General features: G+C 43.6%; 1 protein-coding gene across 1 annotated transcript in view; it reads right to left on the bottom strand.

Moving 5' to 3' along the window:
* adamts7 (ADAM metallopeptidase with thrombospondin type 1 motif 7) overlaps nucleotides 1-19,568 on the bottom strand; it is a 199,327-nt gene that overhangs the window by 54,871 nt on the left and 124,888 nt on the right. The window contains exons 17-22 of the mRNA XM_043677125.2: nucleotides 17,340-17,466; nucleotides 15,369-15,582; nucleotides 10,551-13,073; nucleotides 8,036-8,188; nucleotides 1,246-1,419; nucleotides 212-358 (exon numbers count right to left, since the gene is read on the bottom strand). Of these exons, the coding sequence (XP_043533060.2) occupies nucleotides 212-358; nucleotides 1,246-1,419; nucleotides 8,036-8,188; nucleotides 10,551-13,073; nucleotides 15,369-15,582; nucleotides 17,340-17,466 (3,338 nt within the window). The remainder of the gene's footprint in view (nucleotides 1-211; nucleotides 359-1,245; nucleotides 1,420-8,035; nucleotides 8,189-10,550; nucleotides 13,074-15,368; nucleotides 15,583-17,339; nucleotides 17,467-19,568) is intronic.

Consider the following 19,568-nt stretch of genomic DNA (forward strand, 5'->3'; position numbering starts at 1 on the left):
TGTGACAGTATTGACAGGGGTCTCTGGGGGAGTGTGTCAGTATTTACAGGGGGTCTCTGGGGGGAGTGTGTCGGTATTTACAGGGATCCTGGGGAGGGGCAGTGGATCAGTATTTACAGGGATCCTGGGGAGGAGCAGTGGATCAGTATTTACAGGGATCCTGAGGAGGGGGGTTATTTCTACGTCAGCCTGTGTGAGCTCCTGAACTCACCCGTCCCCACGAGCCCTTCATCCATTTGGTACAGGGGTGGACATTGCACATCCTGGTACTGTTCAGCCGTATCGTTTCATCACAGCGGCCATGTCCTGGGCACATGACAAGTCTCTCTTGCTGTCCTCCATCACAGGCTTTGGAGCACTATAAAAAAATCCACAAAGGCATTTGAACCAAAATAACACACACAAGCAAAGTGTGCTGTTTTCATTTTTACATTATCCTCAAACCTGTTCCTGAACTCTACCCTCAGGGAATCTCTCCTCCTGCATCTCAATGCAACCTCCAGACATTCCAAACAATCCCTTAGATGCTGCCATTTTAATATCAAATTGCAAACCTTTGCTTTATAAATACTTCCTGGGTCACAGGAACATCAGGAATGGGAGAAGGTCAGTCTGCCCTTTGAACCTTCTCCACCATTAATTTCTATCTCGGCAGATCTGCATTCCAGCTACAGTTACTGTTTTATTACCCAGTCCCTACGTCACCAAGAGTGTGCTGACTGATCGAATATTCTGGATTATTGAGAGCACGTATAACTGCAGTAAACCCTGAGCAAGCGAAACTTCAAGACATCAACATCCCTCAAAAAATCGATGTAAACTCATCAACACACCTCCAAAAATCAATGTAAAAACACATAGTAATAGAAATGTAATGCAGAGTGTATACACTTCACTGTTATACTTTATTTACAGCATAAGTACTCTAACATTGCCATGGATCACAATATTTGAGGTTTTTTTTCTGCTGGTTTATCAAGAGTGCCAATTCATAAGGTGCTGATTAAAACAAAGTTTGCTGTATGTTACCCATCTTCCTAACATCATTAAACAAAACTGTCAGATAGTATTTATTATTATTACCATTATCATTTTGCTGCTGGAAGGTACCTACTGTGTGGCCTGCATTACATTTCAAAAGCTATTTAATTGACTGTTATATGTTTTGGAACATTGTGTGGTTGCAAAAGGTGCTACTGAAATGTAATTCTTTCTTTTCTTAGTGCTGGCTTGCTGTTGACTTACTTCTCCCCAGGCTGAGATGTACCAGTCCATACAAGGCTTGGAATTGCAGGCGAGGCTGGTTGGGGGCTTGTTGAGGACAGATTGGCAGTGGAAAGGTCTCAAATGTCTTCTCTCCCTGATGTCAATGCACTGGACTTCACGGTTCTTCACACCACCTCCACAGTTCCTGGAGCACTGAGGGATGTAATTAACAACCTGTCAACATGGAGATCAGAAAAGGACTCGCAAAACATCACCGTCAATGCCACGTTCAGAGTGAATGAGTTTGAAGCAGACCAACAGCGTGAAGTATCAGTGTATCAAAAGTGTGCAGTGTGAAGGGGAGGCCATTTGGCCTATCATACCTGTGCTGGCTCTTTGAAAGAGCTGTCCAATGGGTCCCACTGACCTATACATACATACAGATCAGGAGCAGGAGTAGCCCACTTGGTTCTTTGAGCCTGCTCCATCATTCTCTAAGGTCAGAGCAGATGTGATCAGTTCCGGCCTATCCCCTATATCCTTACATCCCCTTTGCTTATCAAGGATCTATCTGTCTCTGCCTTAAAATTAGGCAAAGACTCTGCTTCTGCCACCTTTCGAGGATGAGAGTTCCAAAGACTCAAGACTCTCAGAGAAAAATGTCTTCTCAGCTCTGTTCTAAATGGGTGACCCGTTGTTTGGAAGCACTGACCCCTAGTTCTGGATTCTCCCAAAAAAGGAACAATTCATTCCCCCCTCAGCATCTTATATATTTCCATTCCTTGCACTTTCCCCACAGCCCTGCAAGTCTAATTATAGGAATAAGATAGATAGGTAAGGAGCCACAAAGGACCACAGGCGTCTCCCTCCATTAGACAGAGACAAATGGAACTAACACAAGGAGTGAGGGAACTACTGCACAAACAGGGGCAGGCAGGGTCTCCATGAGTTAATGCAGTCATGGCAGGGATTGAACCCGTGCTCTTAGCTTTACTCTGCACCATACACTTACCTCGCAAACTGACATCCCATATATCATGTATGTGCATATAAATATATTTCCAATGCCCTTAAATTACCATTATATCTGCTTCAACCACTCTCTCAAGAAATGCATTATTAATTATTACATCACACTGGGTAAATTAAATTCTTTTCATCTTGCTTTCTGCTCTATAACAAATCACCTTAAACCTGTGTCTTTCAGTTACCGATCCCTATGCCAGAGGAATCTGCTCACACAAGTGAAACTTCACATGATTTCGAACATTTCTATTAAATCTCTCCTTCACCTTCTCTGCTGCAAGATGAATAATCGCAACCTCTCCACATAATCAAAGATCCAAGGTCCCTCATACTGTTCCGGATTAAACTCCTCCGCGCTCTCTCCAAGGCCGTCACACCCTTCCTCACAGCAATGTCCAAAATTAGACACAATTCTCCACCTGAAGAGTAACTAGTGATTTATTACAGAACTCCCCTGTCCTGGGAATGGTACACAATAGGACAATGTCTAAAACTAGTTAGGGAAATGTGTGATGTGATCAAAATAAATAAAACTTCCTTTTGGAGCAAGCTGCGAGCAGCAACTGCAGAATACTACAATTCACCACAACCAACATTGTGCCAAAAATTATAAGATATAAATCCAAACAGACACATAATGAATCCCCTGGGAAAGAGCCTTCTTGGATCAGGATCTCTGTCACTGGAATAGGAGCAGCCAATATTCAGCTCTCGTTCACACATCCATGCCATTATTAATCTGGGTGTTCCATTGAAATTAGAAAACAAGACATTGTAACTTTTCAAACAACTATAATTAGATTTGGCGGAAGTTGACAAAATTTACTACATTAAATGTTTTGAATGAATAGTTAGGGAATAGCTTGTGCTTGAAGGATGAAGATTAGTGTTTACCTTTATCTAAATGCTTAGATCAAAAATTCAATACAAGTGACTGGGATGGAGTTTGATCCATTGCAATTTTACATAATCAAAGAATAAAGGATAATACAGCGGAGGAACAGGCCCTTCGAACCTTCAAGCCTGTGCTTACACATTTTGTTCTTTCATAGTAAAACTGTCTTCACTTACAGGATCCGAATAGGAATAATTGGGAAGAAATTTGGTTCATTGCAAGGGTTTGAAGTTGTACTCTGCTCAGTCAGGAAGGGGCTAAATAAAGGAATATGTATCATTCCAGAGTACAGTTAGAAAACTAGGAGAAAACAGATAATTCCAGCATCCTCTGGTGCTGCAGACTGCGTCATTAGAGAGCAACTAACAGCCTGCACTGCTATTAGGACAGAGAACCGAAGGAGTAAAGGAAAAGGAACAAATGGTTGGAGGGAGGGTGTCTGCGATTGAACTATCCTGATGGTGAAATGTTCAATGGTATGTTAAACGTTTAAACTCTGCTTTCTCTCCTCAGATGTTGCTAGACCTGTGAGCTTTTCCAGCAATTTCTGTTTTCTAGCATCTGCTGTACTTTTGGATATTTGTTCAATGTTGAATGGCATTCAGCAGTTTAGCTTTCTTCCTCGGACTGAAATCTCCAGATTATAGATAGAGAAAAGATCATATGCAACCAGATGTAATCACAGAATCACAGAACTGTTAGGGTGCTGAAGGAAGTCATTCAGCTCATTGTGCCTACCCCAGTTCTATTCTCTCGTGCCAATCTCCTGCCTTTTCCCCATGTCCCTGTAAACTATTTCAATCCAAAAAAATCATTCAATGCCCTTTTGAATGCCCCAATTCAGCCTGCATCCATTACATTTTCAGGCAGTGTAATCCCAGACCCAAACTACCCACAATGTGAGAAATCATTTCCTCACATCACCCTTGCTTCATTTGCACATCACGTTAAATCTATGTACTCTCCTTCACTTCTCTTCAATGAGTGGGACTAGCTTCTCCCTATCTCCTCCTGTCCAGCCAACCAGAAACCACCATCAGCTCTCCTCTTAGCTTTCTTCTCAGAAAGGAGAACAGTCCCAAATTATTTAATCTATCTTGATAACCAAAGTTTCTCATCCCTAACACCATTCCTCTAAATCTTGTAAAAGTAGCACCAAATCCAAATGAAACATTTACTCTCGGCAGCATTGATACACAAAGGCAGCTCACAACGCTTTGACAGCAACTTCCAAACCCACCACCTCTACCACCCAGGACCAGGCCAGTACAGCCATGAGAACACCAACTCCTGCAAGTTCCCCTCTGAGCCACTAACCACCCTGACTTGGAAATATATCACCGTTCCTTCACTGTCACTGGGTCAGAATCCTGGAACTCTCTCCTTAGCAGCATTGTGGGTCTACATGCCGCACATGGACTGCAGTGCTTCGAGAAGGCAGTTCACCCCCACCTTCTCAAGGGGCAACTAAGGACAGAGCAATAAACGCTGGCCCAGTCAGCAACACCCACAATCCACATGTGAATAAAAATAAGCCCCTCTCCATCTGCCTCTTGTGAAGGATGAGGGCATGGGTTAGGATGTTGGTCAAATGGACAATGGAGACTTGAAGATGAAGACTAACTACTTGAGTGAGGTTCTGGAAGTCTCCTACATCGAAACACAGGAACTGGAGCAAGCCAATCAGCCCATCGAGCCTGTGCTGCTATTAAATATGATCATAGCTGATCAAACACTTCAATGTCTTTTACTCACCCCATCCCATAATCCTGTACACCAATGGGAATCAGAAATTGATCACTCTCTCACTCAAACAGACTCAATGATTGAGCTTCTAGAACTCTCTGAGGAAAGGAAAGCCTCCTTATTTTGGACCAAAGTGGTAACCTCCATCTTTCTGAACCTCTGCAAGAGTCTGGAGATGAAGGTGGTAAAAAGACCACAGACTTTTAAAACTCACAAAATAACTTGAGCATGATTAGAATATTCAAGGACCTGAAGCTGGACAGCCGAGGGATCAGGAACAAGTTTGATGAGTGTGAGTTACAGCTGCTCCTGAGGGACAGGTGAGGAGCTGATGCGGGCAAACCTGACAGCTCATTAACCTTTCCATTTGGTAGTGAGAAACAGAATGCCCTGCCAGAGACAGCTGTCATCTCCTCAGCTTACAATCTGAAGTAAACAAGCACAGATTGCTAGAAATTATCTGTGAAATCTTATGAAACCCTAGGGAAGGTAAGGTGGTGAGAGTGCAGTATTGTGGAAGGTCAAAATGATCTGAACCTCACTTCCACTTGGTTCATAAACCTAATACCTTAAAGTTTAACTGACCAGTAGCCTCAACATCTTGCTGGGGGTGAAACAGTTTCAGATTTCCATGCCTACTGAATGGGATACTGCTTCCTGATGAAGGGCTTTTGCCCGAAACGTCGATTTTGCTGCTCGTTGGATGCTGTCTGAATTGCTGTGCTCTTCCAGCACCACTAATCCAGAATCTGGTTTCCAGCATCTGCAGTCATTGTTTTTACCACCCTAAAATAGCCTTTCTAACTTTAAGGTGATGCACTTCTTTCCTAGACTCTACCCACTTACATCCCCGTGATCAAAATAAAATAATTTCTTCCCATCGAACCCTTTAATGATCTTAAAGATATCACTTACCTTTTATATGCATGGGAATACAAATCTTCTCTCTACAATGTGTGTTACAATACAGCAGGGAGCTAAGGTGCTTACAGTGCATGGAGGATTGTCCTGTTCAGTCAGGAATAATATAAGTGCAGTGAAGATTGTGACATTGTCATGGAGGGTCTTACAATGCTGCAGAAGGCATTACGGTGTAATCACGGTGTAATGGTAGATACCATCAAGTAGTGGAAGTTGTTACAGTATAATGGAGGATGCTATCATGGAATGTAGGTTGACCTAGTCTAATGGAGGGTGTTACATTGTACAGTGTTACAGTGTAATGGAGGGTGTTATAGTGTGATGGAGAATTGTATGGTGTATCACAGAGGGTCTTTGTTTATGTGTTAAGTTTCACTGCCAATATGCCAGTTTACCTTAAGAGACATGCTCATGATATCATCGTTATCTCAAAGCATATTACCTGAAGCAGTACACTCTACTGGAAGCAGTACACTCTACTGGAAGCAGTACACTCTACTGGAAGCAGTAGAGTGTACTGCTGTTCTATCATAATAGCCCTTTATATTAAACCACATGTGTCTTAAAAATGTAATGTTAGCACACAATAGTTGAAATAAATCTTGGTGGGATTAAATACAACAATATCCACACCCTTTTTTCTATATTATGAGAGATAATCTAAGTATTACCAGATCTGGTAAAACTCCCTGTTGGTGGCAAACTCACAGGGTGGAAGCAACAGTAGCCATCTATAAAAGACTCCAATATCATGGTGGTAGATATCTGGAAAACTAATTGAAGACCAACCAGACAACAGCTTTGTTCAAATTGTCCAATTCCTCACCCTTAATCAGGATGACGTTATAAATAGGGCATTAATCACGTAAAAAAGACAAGTAATTTATTTTGATTAGAATTATCTCAAACCAAAATAATGTTTGAAGATTGATTTAAGTTTTAAAAAATGCTGAAGTGTACTTTCAGATTGGAAAACAAAGCCAGTGAAGAGCAGTACAGGGAGCTAGAAGGCTGGAATTTTGCATATCTGACAATTTATATCAAAGCAACAGCAGCTGCAAAGTCATTTTTCCTTGAGAAGGATCAGTTTTAAATTTGCATTCTGCAAATTCAGAGACAATGACTTAACTTGATACAACCTCATGTTTTTAAGGGAGAAGCCTCACTTGGATTCAGCATCTTGTGACACCCTTGCTGAATTACAGTTGCTCAAACAATGCATGCTGGGTCTGGGTGGCAGTGTGATGCCAGGTATATAGGTCTTATATCCCAAAGGCTGGCAGATTATATCAAACAGCACATCCCTTCAGGAGAAAGTGAGGACTGCAGTTGCTGAAGATCAGAGTTGAGAGTGTAATGCTGGAAAAGTACAGCTGGTCAGGCAGCATCCGAGAAGCAGGAGAATTGATGTTTCAGGCTTAGCCCTTCAGGAATCCTGATGAAGGATTTATGCCTGAAACATCGATTTTCCTGCTCCTTGGATGCTGCCTGACTGGCTGTGCTTTTCCAGCACATCCCTTCAGCTGTGTGCAGCAAACAGAGTATTCCCTATATCCAAACAACTGAAGCTTGAAACAGGCTCCAATATTACAGGTGATTCTGCAATTGGACAATGCTTGATGGATAATTCTGAGTGTGCAAAAAAGTACATACAATCATTTTCGGATCATTGATTGGGATTTTAAGGTGTCACACTTGCATGAATTTTAAACTACTTATATTAATATGCAGCACTGTGTTCTTGCAGACAGAAAGAATACATGCACACACTGTGCCTGTTTCAACATAACAAATTAGCTGACCAATCAGAGGCAACTTGCCTGGTTAATGTTTAAACATGCCTGGCAGTGAACTGTCAATCATCACTAATTACTACTTTCATACAGCAATGATTCATGCAATCAATGGCCACTCATCAACCAATTGGTACTCATGTGGCATAACTGTATTTTTTCTGAAGAATTGGAATTCCTGTGATTTGTACTTACAAGTGCAAAAGGTTTTGCCAAATTGTATCTTTATTCAGCTATACTGCAGTACGATATACCAAAATTTAATATGTTAGGACCCACAGTCCTACAGAGTTTTGAAAACCAGCTGCTCCAGTAAAGCAGGAAGTTTGCCCTAATGGAGTTGTGATGCTGGATTATTTCAAAGGATGTTGGTAGGTCCATCACATGAATGATATCATGTTTCACTCTGCAGGAGATTGGAGGCACTGGAGGGAAATGAGAGACTTACTTTGCTCCAGTTGCCCACACGCCATGCCGAGCAGGGTCGGATGTAACATCTTCGAGCTGGAACTGGCCTCTTGGTCGTGTTGCAGTCATTGTTGGAGCCTGTACTGCAATGTACTGTCCTCCATATTGCTCCCAATCCACACGTAGTCGAGCACTGCACAACAGAGCAAACCAGTTACTGGACTCTATTCACATTACCACACACCAGCCCGTAGGCTTAAACTACTGCTCCTTATGGGCTCGGCTTTATTTCCCCAGTCCTTCTACCACTGAGTTTATTTTACAAGTTTGAAGAGTTTGCAGAGATCAATGATTTAAAGATTTTGCTGCTAGCTCAGGCTGTTCCAAAAGCACCTTCAGAAAACACATTCTCAAATCGCTGGAAGGACCAGTAAGTGTTTACCAAAAAATATTTGAGATACTGGAAACTCTCAACCAATCAGAAAAGAAAGTTCATGATGTTGCTGGGAACTTGCTGAAGCAGTAAACCAGTGAAATCACATGCTTGTGTTGAGACAGAGAGAAAACTCAATTTTTCCAAAAAAAAATGAGCATAGGAACAGGAGGAGGCCTTTCAGTTCTTCCAGTTTGTACAATCATTCAATTAGATCATTACTGATCTGTGGCTGAACTCCTTAAACCCACTGTTTGAATCCCTTTGATTAACAAAATCTATTGATCTTAGTTTTAAATGTGTTAATTGACCAGACATCAAACACCATTTCAAAAAGTAACTTACAACCTTCCACTATCCTTACAGCAGAAACATTGTTTCCAAATTTAATTTTTAATGAGCCGGCTCTCCATTAATATTTTGGCTCCTCATCCTGAACTCCCTCCTCCAGAAATCCCCATTTAAAGGAAGGCTAACAAGAGTCATCAATCTTGTTTGTTAAGACAAAAAAAAGAATTGTTTCAGGCCAACAATCAACCCAGTGTTCATAGGTGTGAAGGCACATTTTGTTTTATTTAGTTGGCTGTGAGAACCCATCTCCGTCTTTCCAAAACTTTGCATGAACCACTGACAGATCCATACGTTTGGAGTGAAGGCGGACGTTGGTTGGACCATGATAGTCAGACTATAGAAAGCCCTGGCCCATACCATGGTCTGAACCTCAGTTTCATTGCCTACCCCTTGAGCTATCCGTACTCAGGGTAGTTTGAGGAGACAAAACTGACACAATGGTGGGCAGATTTGAAACTACTACAGTTCAGAAATGGAGGACAAAGAGAATGGAAGGGTGTTATTTAAATGTGAATGAAATAAACAGCGTGTTTTAGATTAGATTACTTACAGTGTGGAAACAGGCCCTTCGGCCCAACAAGTCCACACCAACTCACCGAAGCGCAACCCACCCAGACCCATTCCTCTACATTTACCCCTGCACCTAACACTACGGGCAATTTAGCCCAGCCAATTCACCTGACCTGCACATTTTTGGACTGTGGGAGGAAACCGGAGCACCCGGAGGAAACCCACACAGACACGGGGAGAATGTGCAAACTCCACACAGTCAGTCGCCTGAGGCGGGAATTGAACCCGGGTCTCTGGCGCTGTGAGGCAACAGTGCTAACCACTGTGCCACCGTGCCACCCATGGTTTATAGAAGAGACGAAGACAGTGTTCATGAAACTGAGCCTGGAAATTAGTAAATGAAGGAGTGATTAGATTGAGACTTTTAGGATTTGAAAGACAATAGTTAGTTTTGCACCAGTGAGGTAGAGCAACAGGACATAATGTCACCACCTGTAAGTTCTCCTCTGAGTCACATGACATTGGAAATACATCGCCGTTCCTTCACTGTCGCTGGGTCAGAATTCTGGAGCTCCCTCCCTAATAACATTGTGGATGTTCCTAAACCCAAGGACTAGAGCAAATTGAGCAGGCAGCTCACCACTATTTCTTCCAGGGCGGGACAATTTAGGATGGGCATTCTGGCCAGTGACGGCCAGATCTCAAGAACAAATTTTAAAAACAGGCCATTGAGGGAAGTTAGAGAAAACTCTAACTAGAGTTAGGGTGAAATTAGAAAAAAAACTTCTTTAAACAAGTGTCTCCCATAGAAAGCACTAGATACAGACGGTTAATTAATCATTTTAAATCTAAGACCAATATCCTTATTTTGCTTGACATGGGTACAGTCGGTTCTGCTATAACGCGACAGTTCCATTCTTGTGCAATCCTGTGTTATAAGAAAATCGTGTAACACCAGCACCAGTTTAACTAGTGGGACTGGAATTGCATTATAGCCAATACACGCTTTAAAGTTCAGGCTTTAGAAACCATGTCTACAATTCATCAATCACATTACAGCCAATTTACATTAACAAAACACGTGTTATATTGAGGGAAATGGAGCAAGGGTAGCTGGATTGAGCTAATCATAATCCAATTGAACAGTAGAGTGGTCTCAAAGAGTTGAATGACCTCCTCGGCTCCTTTGTTCTATGTTCACTCCTTCAATCAAAAGAACATTTTGGATATTGTTGACTTGTGGATCAACTCTGATACTTGCCTCACTCCAGTTTCCAACCACCCAGTAAGCAGTGGATTCTGTATTTACTCCAGAGATTGGATTGGTGGCTGTTTCTATCAGTGAGATTGTTGAAGTTGCATGAATTTCCGTTGTATTCTTTGAGAAAGGTTTATGGCTGGAGACTGTCGAGGGATGGATTTCAGGGGTTGCCACGGTGGCTGGAAGGGAGCCATTGCTGTAATCTGACTCAGCAACCCCTTGATCAATTTCACCAACTTCCACATTGTCTTCATCAGTTCTGTTCTCAGAATTCACCAGGGTTGTCAAATCCACCAGAGTTTCTTCCTTTGAGTTTACTTTGGAATGAGTAGTTGTTGAAACTATCACAGATGGGACAGAGATGGAAGCTTGAGGAATGGCCACAGGTAGAGCAGTGACTGATTGTTGAGTCTTCTTTGCTAATATCAGTGATGTACCTAAAGGTGAGGTAGGGCTTGGTGATGTAGCTGCTGACAGCTTAGGTCTGGAGATACCTTTACCTGAAGACGTAGTAGTTCGTGTGGAGCTCCCTGCTATAGATCTTGATGATGGAGTTTTCCCCAGTTGTGTCCCCTGTTGATGTAGACTTGCTGGTGTCAATGATGATTTTGTTGACAGCCTAGACTGTGGTGTCACTGTGTGAACAAATGAACGACCAGATTGGGTGATCTCAATTGGCGGCAAATAGTGTGATTGGGTTCTGTCACTCGTACTCTGAGTTTTTAGTGGATGATCCAGATTTGGCTGACCTGGCAAAGCCACTGGAGTTGTTGACACACCTGTTGTTTCTGAGAACACTGGGGATGATGTAGCTAATACTGGAGTCAACAGAGGCAGAGCTTGTGTTGGGATAGAATGACGGTGGGGATGCACATTTGCTGGGGTGTGATCATACTCAGAATCGCCTGGTTTCATCACCTTTCCTGGTGACCATGAAGAACTGCCCACATGATGCCATCCTGGTGAGTTAGCTTCAGTTTGTTTTTGGTGAACCGACTGACGTAATAGTTCTGAAATGGGAACGTCATTTGGATCAACGAAGAATGACGGTGTTGTAGTTAATGTTTCAGTGACAGAGGTGAAACCACCAAGGCTTTCCCAGGAGTGAAGGTTTTTATTAATAACATCCATGTTTTGATCATTGATGTCATGCTGTAGATATTGACTGTCATCCACATGGACCACATCACCTGGATAATGGCTAATGCCCCATGTGCTGCTGGGGAAGTGGGCTTTCTCATTTACAATCTCCTGCTCATCTTTCTCAACTGTCTCTTCTCCCTCCAATGGATTTCCTTTCATATTACCTATGGGCCCCTTTGATTCTCGACCTTTTCCTTGTTCTTTCCTGTCTGAAGGATGTGTATAACCTGCCGCTTTGATATCAAATTGATCCCCCAGCTCAGTTGTACTGGAAAGACGATGACTCATGTTGTGGTCAGTAATATTCTGCTTGTCTTCAGGATAGTCTTGCTGCCAGGTCTTGGAAGCATTGGGAATGTTTACATCATTATTTGGTGATGAGGTAGCCATTGCAATTGATGGGGGGCTGTCATGATGAGGACTGTGGGTTCTGATCATGTGATCAATGCTCATCGCATCATTGGTTGTTGGAAAACCTGGAGATAAAATTTCCTTAACACCATGCTTTGTTGCGTTTCGAATGGGCAGCAATTCATCTTCCTCAAACAATTCTTCCTCATCATCTTCACTGTTTATGTCATACAATGTAATTGGACTACTATCTGTCACTCTGAGGTACTCTGTCGGAAGTTCACTCAACTCAACATCTGCTGTGTTTGCTCCTGAAGCAGAAGTTACAATTGGATTAGGTACTGTTTCTATTTCGTCTTGACTGCCTGGCTTTCCATTTGTTGTGGGTGTTGACACAACATTCTCCAACCCCTCTGACCCTGTATCATCGACAGTAATATCATGGCTTTCATCAGGTATTCTCTCCCAAACATTGTTTGATATATTATTTATCTCCAGATGCTCTTTGTCATGTTTAATGTCCTCACCTGTCCACTCTTCCTCTTCGAGCCTGTCTTCTGGATCATAGTTAAGGTCTTCATGGAAGTTTATGAAGTTATAATCATAATAGAAGTCATCTACAAAGACATTGGTTTTTTCAGAATTCTCAGCCTGGCTGCTGTGGACAGTGAAATCATCTTCAAGGATATGGTTATTTATCTTGTTATCTTCTGATGGGAGTGGCACGGGTGTATCGAGATCAGACAGATGAGGATTGGCGATGTTAATAATTTGGTTTGAATTGTCTTCCTGACCTGACCTGCTGGGGCCAAAGTTCACATTGAAAGCCACTTCATTGTAGAGTTCTTTACTGGATGCCCCACTGCCCGACCAATCATGGGGTGTGAAACCCGTTCTGTGCGGGGGGCAAGGCTTCAGCTGGCACTGGCTTTTGGTAGCTGGCTTCATCTGAAAGCTGCACGTCATGTTGGTATTGTTTAGACACAGGACACTGCGCCTCCTCAATCCCTCCCCACAGGTCACAGAGCACTGGGGAAAAAAAAACAAATGTTAAAACTGAGACATAAATCCTTCAGCAACGGTCATCATTTTACAGTTAAATTCACAGAAGGAAAAGCTAAGGAAGACAAAGTTCTGGAAGCAAAACAACCAAGTTCAAAGGATTCACTGAGAGTGATTGCACAACAATATTCTTGTTTGTCATTTGTGTGGAAATCTGTAAATCTCTGTAAACAAAGATACCAAAGTGCTCAGAGACCTGACAGAACAATAGAATGAGCCATTTCAAAGGATCACGGTGGGCTGAATGGCCTCCCCCGTGCAGTAAATTATTCTATTATTCTACTTCCTTCAAGCCTACATTCAACACCAATCATTTGGTGAATAGAGTTTGTAACAATGTTGGTGAGACTCAGCAAGTCTAGCAGCATCTGTGCAGAGTGAAACAGAGTTGAACATTTCGAGTCTCGGGTGACTGACAGATGCTATCAGACCTGCTGAGTTTCTCCAGCAATTTCTGTAACCCTTTTAGTCAACCAATAGGAGGTGATATTGTAAATCTTTCCCCCACCAGCAGTGAGGGCATTACTAACTTGCAGTGAGGTCACGTGTCCCAGAATCACAATGAACATCTTCTGATACTCTGACAGTTCTATACTTCCCAAGATGTGGAGGAGCTGGTGTTGGACTGGGGTGTACGAAGTTAAAAATTACACAACACCAGGTTATAGTCCAACAGATTTATTTGGAAGCATTAGCTTTTAGAGCCTGATGAAGGAGCAGTGCTCTGAACTATATTTCCCAAATATAAGCACTCCCTGGGTTGTGAATGGGTTCTGTCCTTGAGTCCATTTGCAAGTCAATTTCTACGCAAGTCGGAACACAATACAGGACAATGTAAAGTGGCTGTCTGTAAGTACAAGAAATGTTCATAGGTAGAGTCTTTAAAATTATACCCTGTATGGAATTGTGTTTCTAAGTACAAGCATTCAGAAGTTGGACATTTACAAGTTGAGGACACCTGTAATAGGTTTCACCTGAAATTAGAATCAGCTAAAGTTATAACACATTTACAGGCTTTCTGAAAGGGCTGGAGCAGTATAGGGATTCTGTTCCTGCTCCAGTAATCACACCCTAGACCATACAGCACTGAGGAGACTGGCTTCAATCCTACCAAAAGTAATTTGAACATCAGAGTTCAGTTATACACAGCTGGCAATACAGTGTTGTTATTGGTAAAAATGGCCATGGCAGTGTCAGATTATCATTAAAAACCTAACTGGGTTAGCAGCGTCCCTTTCGGGAACTGCATCTGATATCCTTACTGGATTGGGGCCTCTCGCCCCACACCAGGGTGGTTGAATCTCAAGTGCTCGCTGTGGGGCATCGCAGTGCTGTGCAAACACCTCCACCTCACGGACTGCAGCAAACTGCAAACACCACTGACTGAGTAGACAATGTACCATAAATCTGGATCAGTGGTGCTGGAAGAGCACAGCAGTTCAGGCAGCATCCAAGGAGCTTCGAAATCGACGTTTTGGGCAAAAGCCCTTCATCAGGAATAAAGGCAGTGAGCCTGGAGCGGGGAGAGATAAGCTAGAGGAGGGTGGGGGTGGGGAGAAAGTAGCATAGAGTACAATGGGTGAGTGGGGGAGGGGATGAAGGTGATAGGTCAGGGAGGAGAGGGTGGAGTGGATAGGTGGAAAAGGAGATAGGCAGGTAGGACAAGTCCGGACAAGTCATGGGGACCATAAATGCCAGCCTTGCTAGCAATGCCCATATCCTGAGAATGGGTAAATACAATCAAACAATCTACAGAGCATCAAGGTTCTTTATTATAGTTTGATGGCTTCTGGATGGCATCCAGTGAATAGAGTGATGCTGGAAAAGCACAGCAGTTCAGGCAGCATCCGAGGAGCAGGAAAATCGATGTTTCGGGCAAAAGCCCTTCATTAGGAATAGATGAAGGGCTTTTGCCCGAAACGTCGATTTTCCTGCTCCTCGGATGCTGCCTGAACTGCTGTGCTTTTCTGCACCACTCTAGTTTCAGCATCTGCAGTCCTTGTTTTTACCTGGTATCCAGTGAGACTGTCCCTTTAAGAAAAAGGCAACAAGAGCTTCTAAAGTTTCACAAGCACAACATTTACAACGTCTTAGCTTAAAGGGTCAGGTCAGCAAGATGGAGCTAAGTGAAACCAGACTTAAGGAGCTCAAGACAGATATTTCCTTGTTGACCTTATTGGCTGTCAATCATTATCTCTGTGCATGTAGAAAGCCTCCTGCCTTCGCGCAATTGCCCTGACATTTAACCCTCGATGCTCTCACCTCTGACCAGTTGCCCGTACTCCAGTCTGAAGGGCAGGGAATCTCCCTGTTACAGGGGCTGGTGGTCTCAGGCCTGGGCAGGTGTTGACAGTCGGAGGGTTGTAATGCCCGCTGCTCATCCAGCCCCACACTCTGGATACAGAGCACCGTCCTCTTCATGGTTCCCAATTCTCCGCAGGATGAGGAGCACACCTGCCAATCACCAACCCACCATCTGTGTAAACATAGACAGACTTCCCTGGTGAGAGGCAGCCGACAGAAACCCTGCCTAGATAGCAGCTGACACTTGCTCCTTATTGTTTACAGGCTATGACCAGAATGAGGGTCAAGATTCCTATTATTTCAATGAACTTCACCCTGGGGAGCTCGGACTCGAGACACAGCTGCACAGTCTGCACACTGTTTGTGAGTAGCACCAATCTTGTTCCTGTAGAGGTTCTGTCGATCGAGTCAGTCAGTGCTGGGTTTAAATCCCACACCCTTCAATCATGTACAGAATCTGGACTGACACTGAGTACAGGAACGTGGGGAGGTTCAAGGGCTTGGTGTTACCTTCAAGCACCCTCACTCGATGCTAATGGCCTCAAGCTGGGGTCTAATGCCTCACCGGCCCTCTTCACAGCCATGCTGCTCCTTCTCAGGCTCAGAGGTACCCTTCCTCCATCAGGCCTGGGTATGCTTTACATTGAGGTCCCGGGGTGATAAATGGAATGCTGATTGTCATTCCAGGAAGGAATGCTCCAAGCTCTGTACAGTGCTATCTCCAACCAGCTCCATGTGATGGAAGGGAGGGCATCTCCTGAAGTTTTCTGCTCAATTTTGTTTATGGGCCTTGGAGAGGCTACATTGGACAAAGAAACCGCTCAAGTGGAATGGGCTATAAGATCCTCTGAATGAGTCTAAGGAAACCAGTACAGTGCTGAGAGCTCATACATCCTTTACTCTGTTGAAGTACCTGACACTTTGGTGGACAGCTTTGGCTCTCAGATCTCTGCTTTCAATTTCCCAATGTTTATTTATGCAAGGTTCCAAGCTCTTGCAGTTTCACCGACTGATACTTTAAAGATAATTGACATTTCAATGGAGCTGTAGCAAAAGAGAAAACTTTTTGAGGTCACGGGGTTGTCATGAATGAATGATGTTTCTCTCACGCATCTTACTTTCACTAAAGCATCCATTGTTTCTAAACCATTCATAGTAAGTGATTGGCATTGAAGTGTACCAGCCGGGCATGAGGCTATAAGGACATTGAGGATGTGGTAGGGCATACCCTGGCATGAGGTATTAGTGGGTAGGTGGAGGTAGAGGGAGTGTTTGGGAGGGCCGAGGAGTGAGGGCCTCAGGGCTTTCCAGTTGTAACTGGATTCAGGTTCCCAGGAACTAAGGCAGCCCACCTTCACATTGGCCAGTTCCTGAGGCTGCCCCCAAGCACTTTGCTGGAATGACAGACCTGACATCAGGCAGCACCCACCTCCCAGCAGTGAAAACCCCAGCTCTGTGGGGACTTTCCCCTGAGGATAGGCAAACTGGGAGCTTTCCCGACTCCCACTGCCTCTCTTGAGGATGCAAATCCAGGCTGTTAGGTCAGGTGGCCATACTGTTATGGTCAAAGAGGTAGGTTTTTAAAGAGCATCTCTAAGGAGGAAAGCCAGGTTTGGAGGGATGGTGAGTTTCAGGGAGGATCCTCTTTAGCTCAGGACCCAGGTCGATTAAGGCACAGCTGTTAACAGAGCAGGAAATTACACTGGAAACATCAAACTGGTTGGAGGATGGAGATCTCAGAGTTGTTACGACTGGAGGAGGTTACTGAAATAGGGCAAGTGTGGCCAGGGAGTGATCTGACAACAAAAAAAAATTGCATTTTATAACTTCAGTCTAGGAGCAAGTTTACAGCAGCATGGGGCTTAATGGAGTAATAGTCAAGAGAACACAGTTTTCAGGAAGTGTTGCCCTCTGTGGGTGGATACTGACCGAGCTGGGCATGGCTCTGGGTGGCAGCTCCTCTGCTTGTCGTCGGGTCGAGGGAGGAGCTCACAGTATTGCTCTTGGACGATTCCTGCAATCTTCTCCAAACAGTGCACAATCTGCCTCTGCACCCCTGGGAGCAATGGCACAAACAAGACAAAGGTCACTCTTGAAGAAATGGGTCTCAGTCCACTAGACACAGAGCATTTGCAAACCACTGTACACCTGAGCAAATCACTCGGAGGGATACCTGCAATTAGCCAGCTGGACTGCGCTGTCGGAACAGCAGAACAATCCGTTCCCAGTGGATCTGAACCATCCCCACCCTCCACTAGCCTCAGGGTGTTACAGACATTGCTGGCTAACTCAATAGAGTTGTTCTGACCCAGAGTGAGTTAAGCTATTGATTACTCTGTTTTACATCACTGATGGTCTCCTTGGAGACTTCCCAGGGGTCCTGTAAAGCCATGTGGAAATTTTTACTTGGGTGGCTGGAGGCTGATGACAGACAGACAGGAACGATAGTGCATTCTGTCTCACCTCAGAGGGCACAAGCATGTAGGAACAGAGAGAGAGAGAGAGAGATGATGCTTGCTATTGTCTGTTAGTATATCCATCAGTATGTTTGGGTAAATCCCAGAATTCTTGAACCATTACTGAGCTATACTTTACATGTGGCACTGTCACATAATGTATATGACTGGGGAACCAGTGGTATAATGCTAATATTACTAGGCTAGTAACCCAAAGGATCAAACTAATACTCGAGAGATGAGGGTTCAAACCCCAGCTTGGTAGCTAGTGGAGTCATGGAGGTCTATAGCACAGATAAAGGCCCTTCAGCCCACTAAGTCTGTGTCAGTCTAAAACAACCACCTCACTATTCTAATCCCATTTCCTAGCAGTTGGCCAATGGCCTTGTTTGCCTTGGCATTGCAAGCGCACATCTAAATACTTCCTCAATGTGACGAGGGTTTCTGCCTCTCAAACCCTTACAGATTAGTGTTAGATTCCCATGAGCTTCTGGGTGAAAATATTCTGCCACACACCCCCTCTAAACCTCCCACTAATTACCTGGAATCTATTAGAGAAGAAAATCTGCCATCCTTACTCTGTCTGGCCTACATGTGACTCCAGATCTTGGAGTCCTTTGAACTGGCTGAGTGAGCAAAGCAATGGAAATTTATGGGCAGGTGGGAATGTCGATCTGAGGTTACAGTCAGATCAGCCGTGATTATATTGAACAGCACAGCAGGTTGGAGGGGCTGAATGGCCTAACCCTGCAGCTGGCCCCTCTGCCTGTAATTAATCACCTGAAATTGAAAGCTTTCATCTCAGTAAAGGGGACTATTGCAATAATAATCAATTGGAGTAAAATTCACTCATGCCCTTTGAGGCAAGAAATTGACCATCCTTATTCGACCTGACCTACATGTGACTTCAGACTCACAGCAATGTTTTTGATTCTGAAATGTTCTCTGAAATTGCCAAGCAAGTCATGCTATTCAAAGGCAATTATGGTCGTGACATCAGTGCCCACATCCCATGAAAGAATAAATAAAAACTATTTGAATGAACTTAAACATGATTATAAACATGAAACTATACTGGGAGGCAATGTGTACTAGATTTAGACAACAAAAACTGCTTCTGTCATGTGTGACATTGGAATCCCCAATCTCCTTGCTGGCCAGATTTGTAACAGAGTGAAAGGTTACCGAGTATAAAGTAAAATTAAACAAGAGCAAGTGTAAATCCTTGTAGCTTAGAAAAGAACTTGCAAGTAATATTTTGGATGTGATACTGTATATTCCTGGAGTGTTTCCACTTGTCACAGCTCATCCAATTCAGCCAAGGATTTTAGGATAAGCATTTAGAAGCAGGAAGAGATTATTCTGCCTTTTGAGGCTGTTACACCACAATCAAGGCTAAACTACAAACTACCCCAACTGCTGGAGGGGATCAGGAATGAGACAGGAATCTCTGAGGCACAGCTGTACATTACCAGTGTGTGATTTCAAGGGGAAGAGAGAATATTGGAACTGATGGTGCTCATCAGCACCTCCTGCTCTGTCAGTCAAAATGCTGGTGTTCACAGGCTTGGGGTTTTTCGTACACTATCCTGTGGATAGCACATGTGCAATAGACAATCCAGTGTTTAAGCTGATTGCTACCTTTTCAAGGCCTTTGTAGATTTCCAGTTAAGACAGGAAAGTGCACACAATTACAGATAGC

This window comes from Chiloscyllium plagiosum, unplaced genomic scaffold (genome assembly GCF_037043375.1).
Source record: "Chiloscyllium plagiosum isolate Xiang-an unplaced genomic scaffold, Cpla_swu_hap1 HiC_scaffold_39, whole genome shotgun sequence".
Classification (NCBI taxonomy): Eukaryota; Metazoa; Chordata; class Chondrichthyes; order Orectolobiformes; family Hemiscylliidae; genus Chiloscyllium; species Chiloscyllium plagiosum.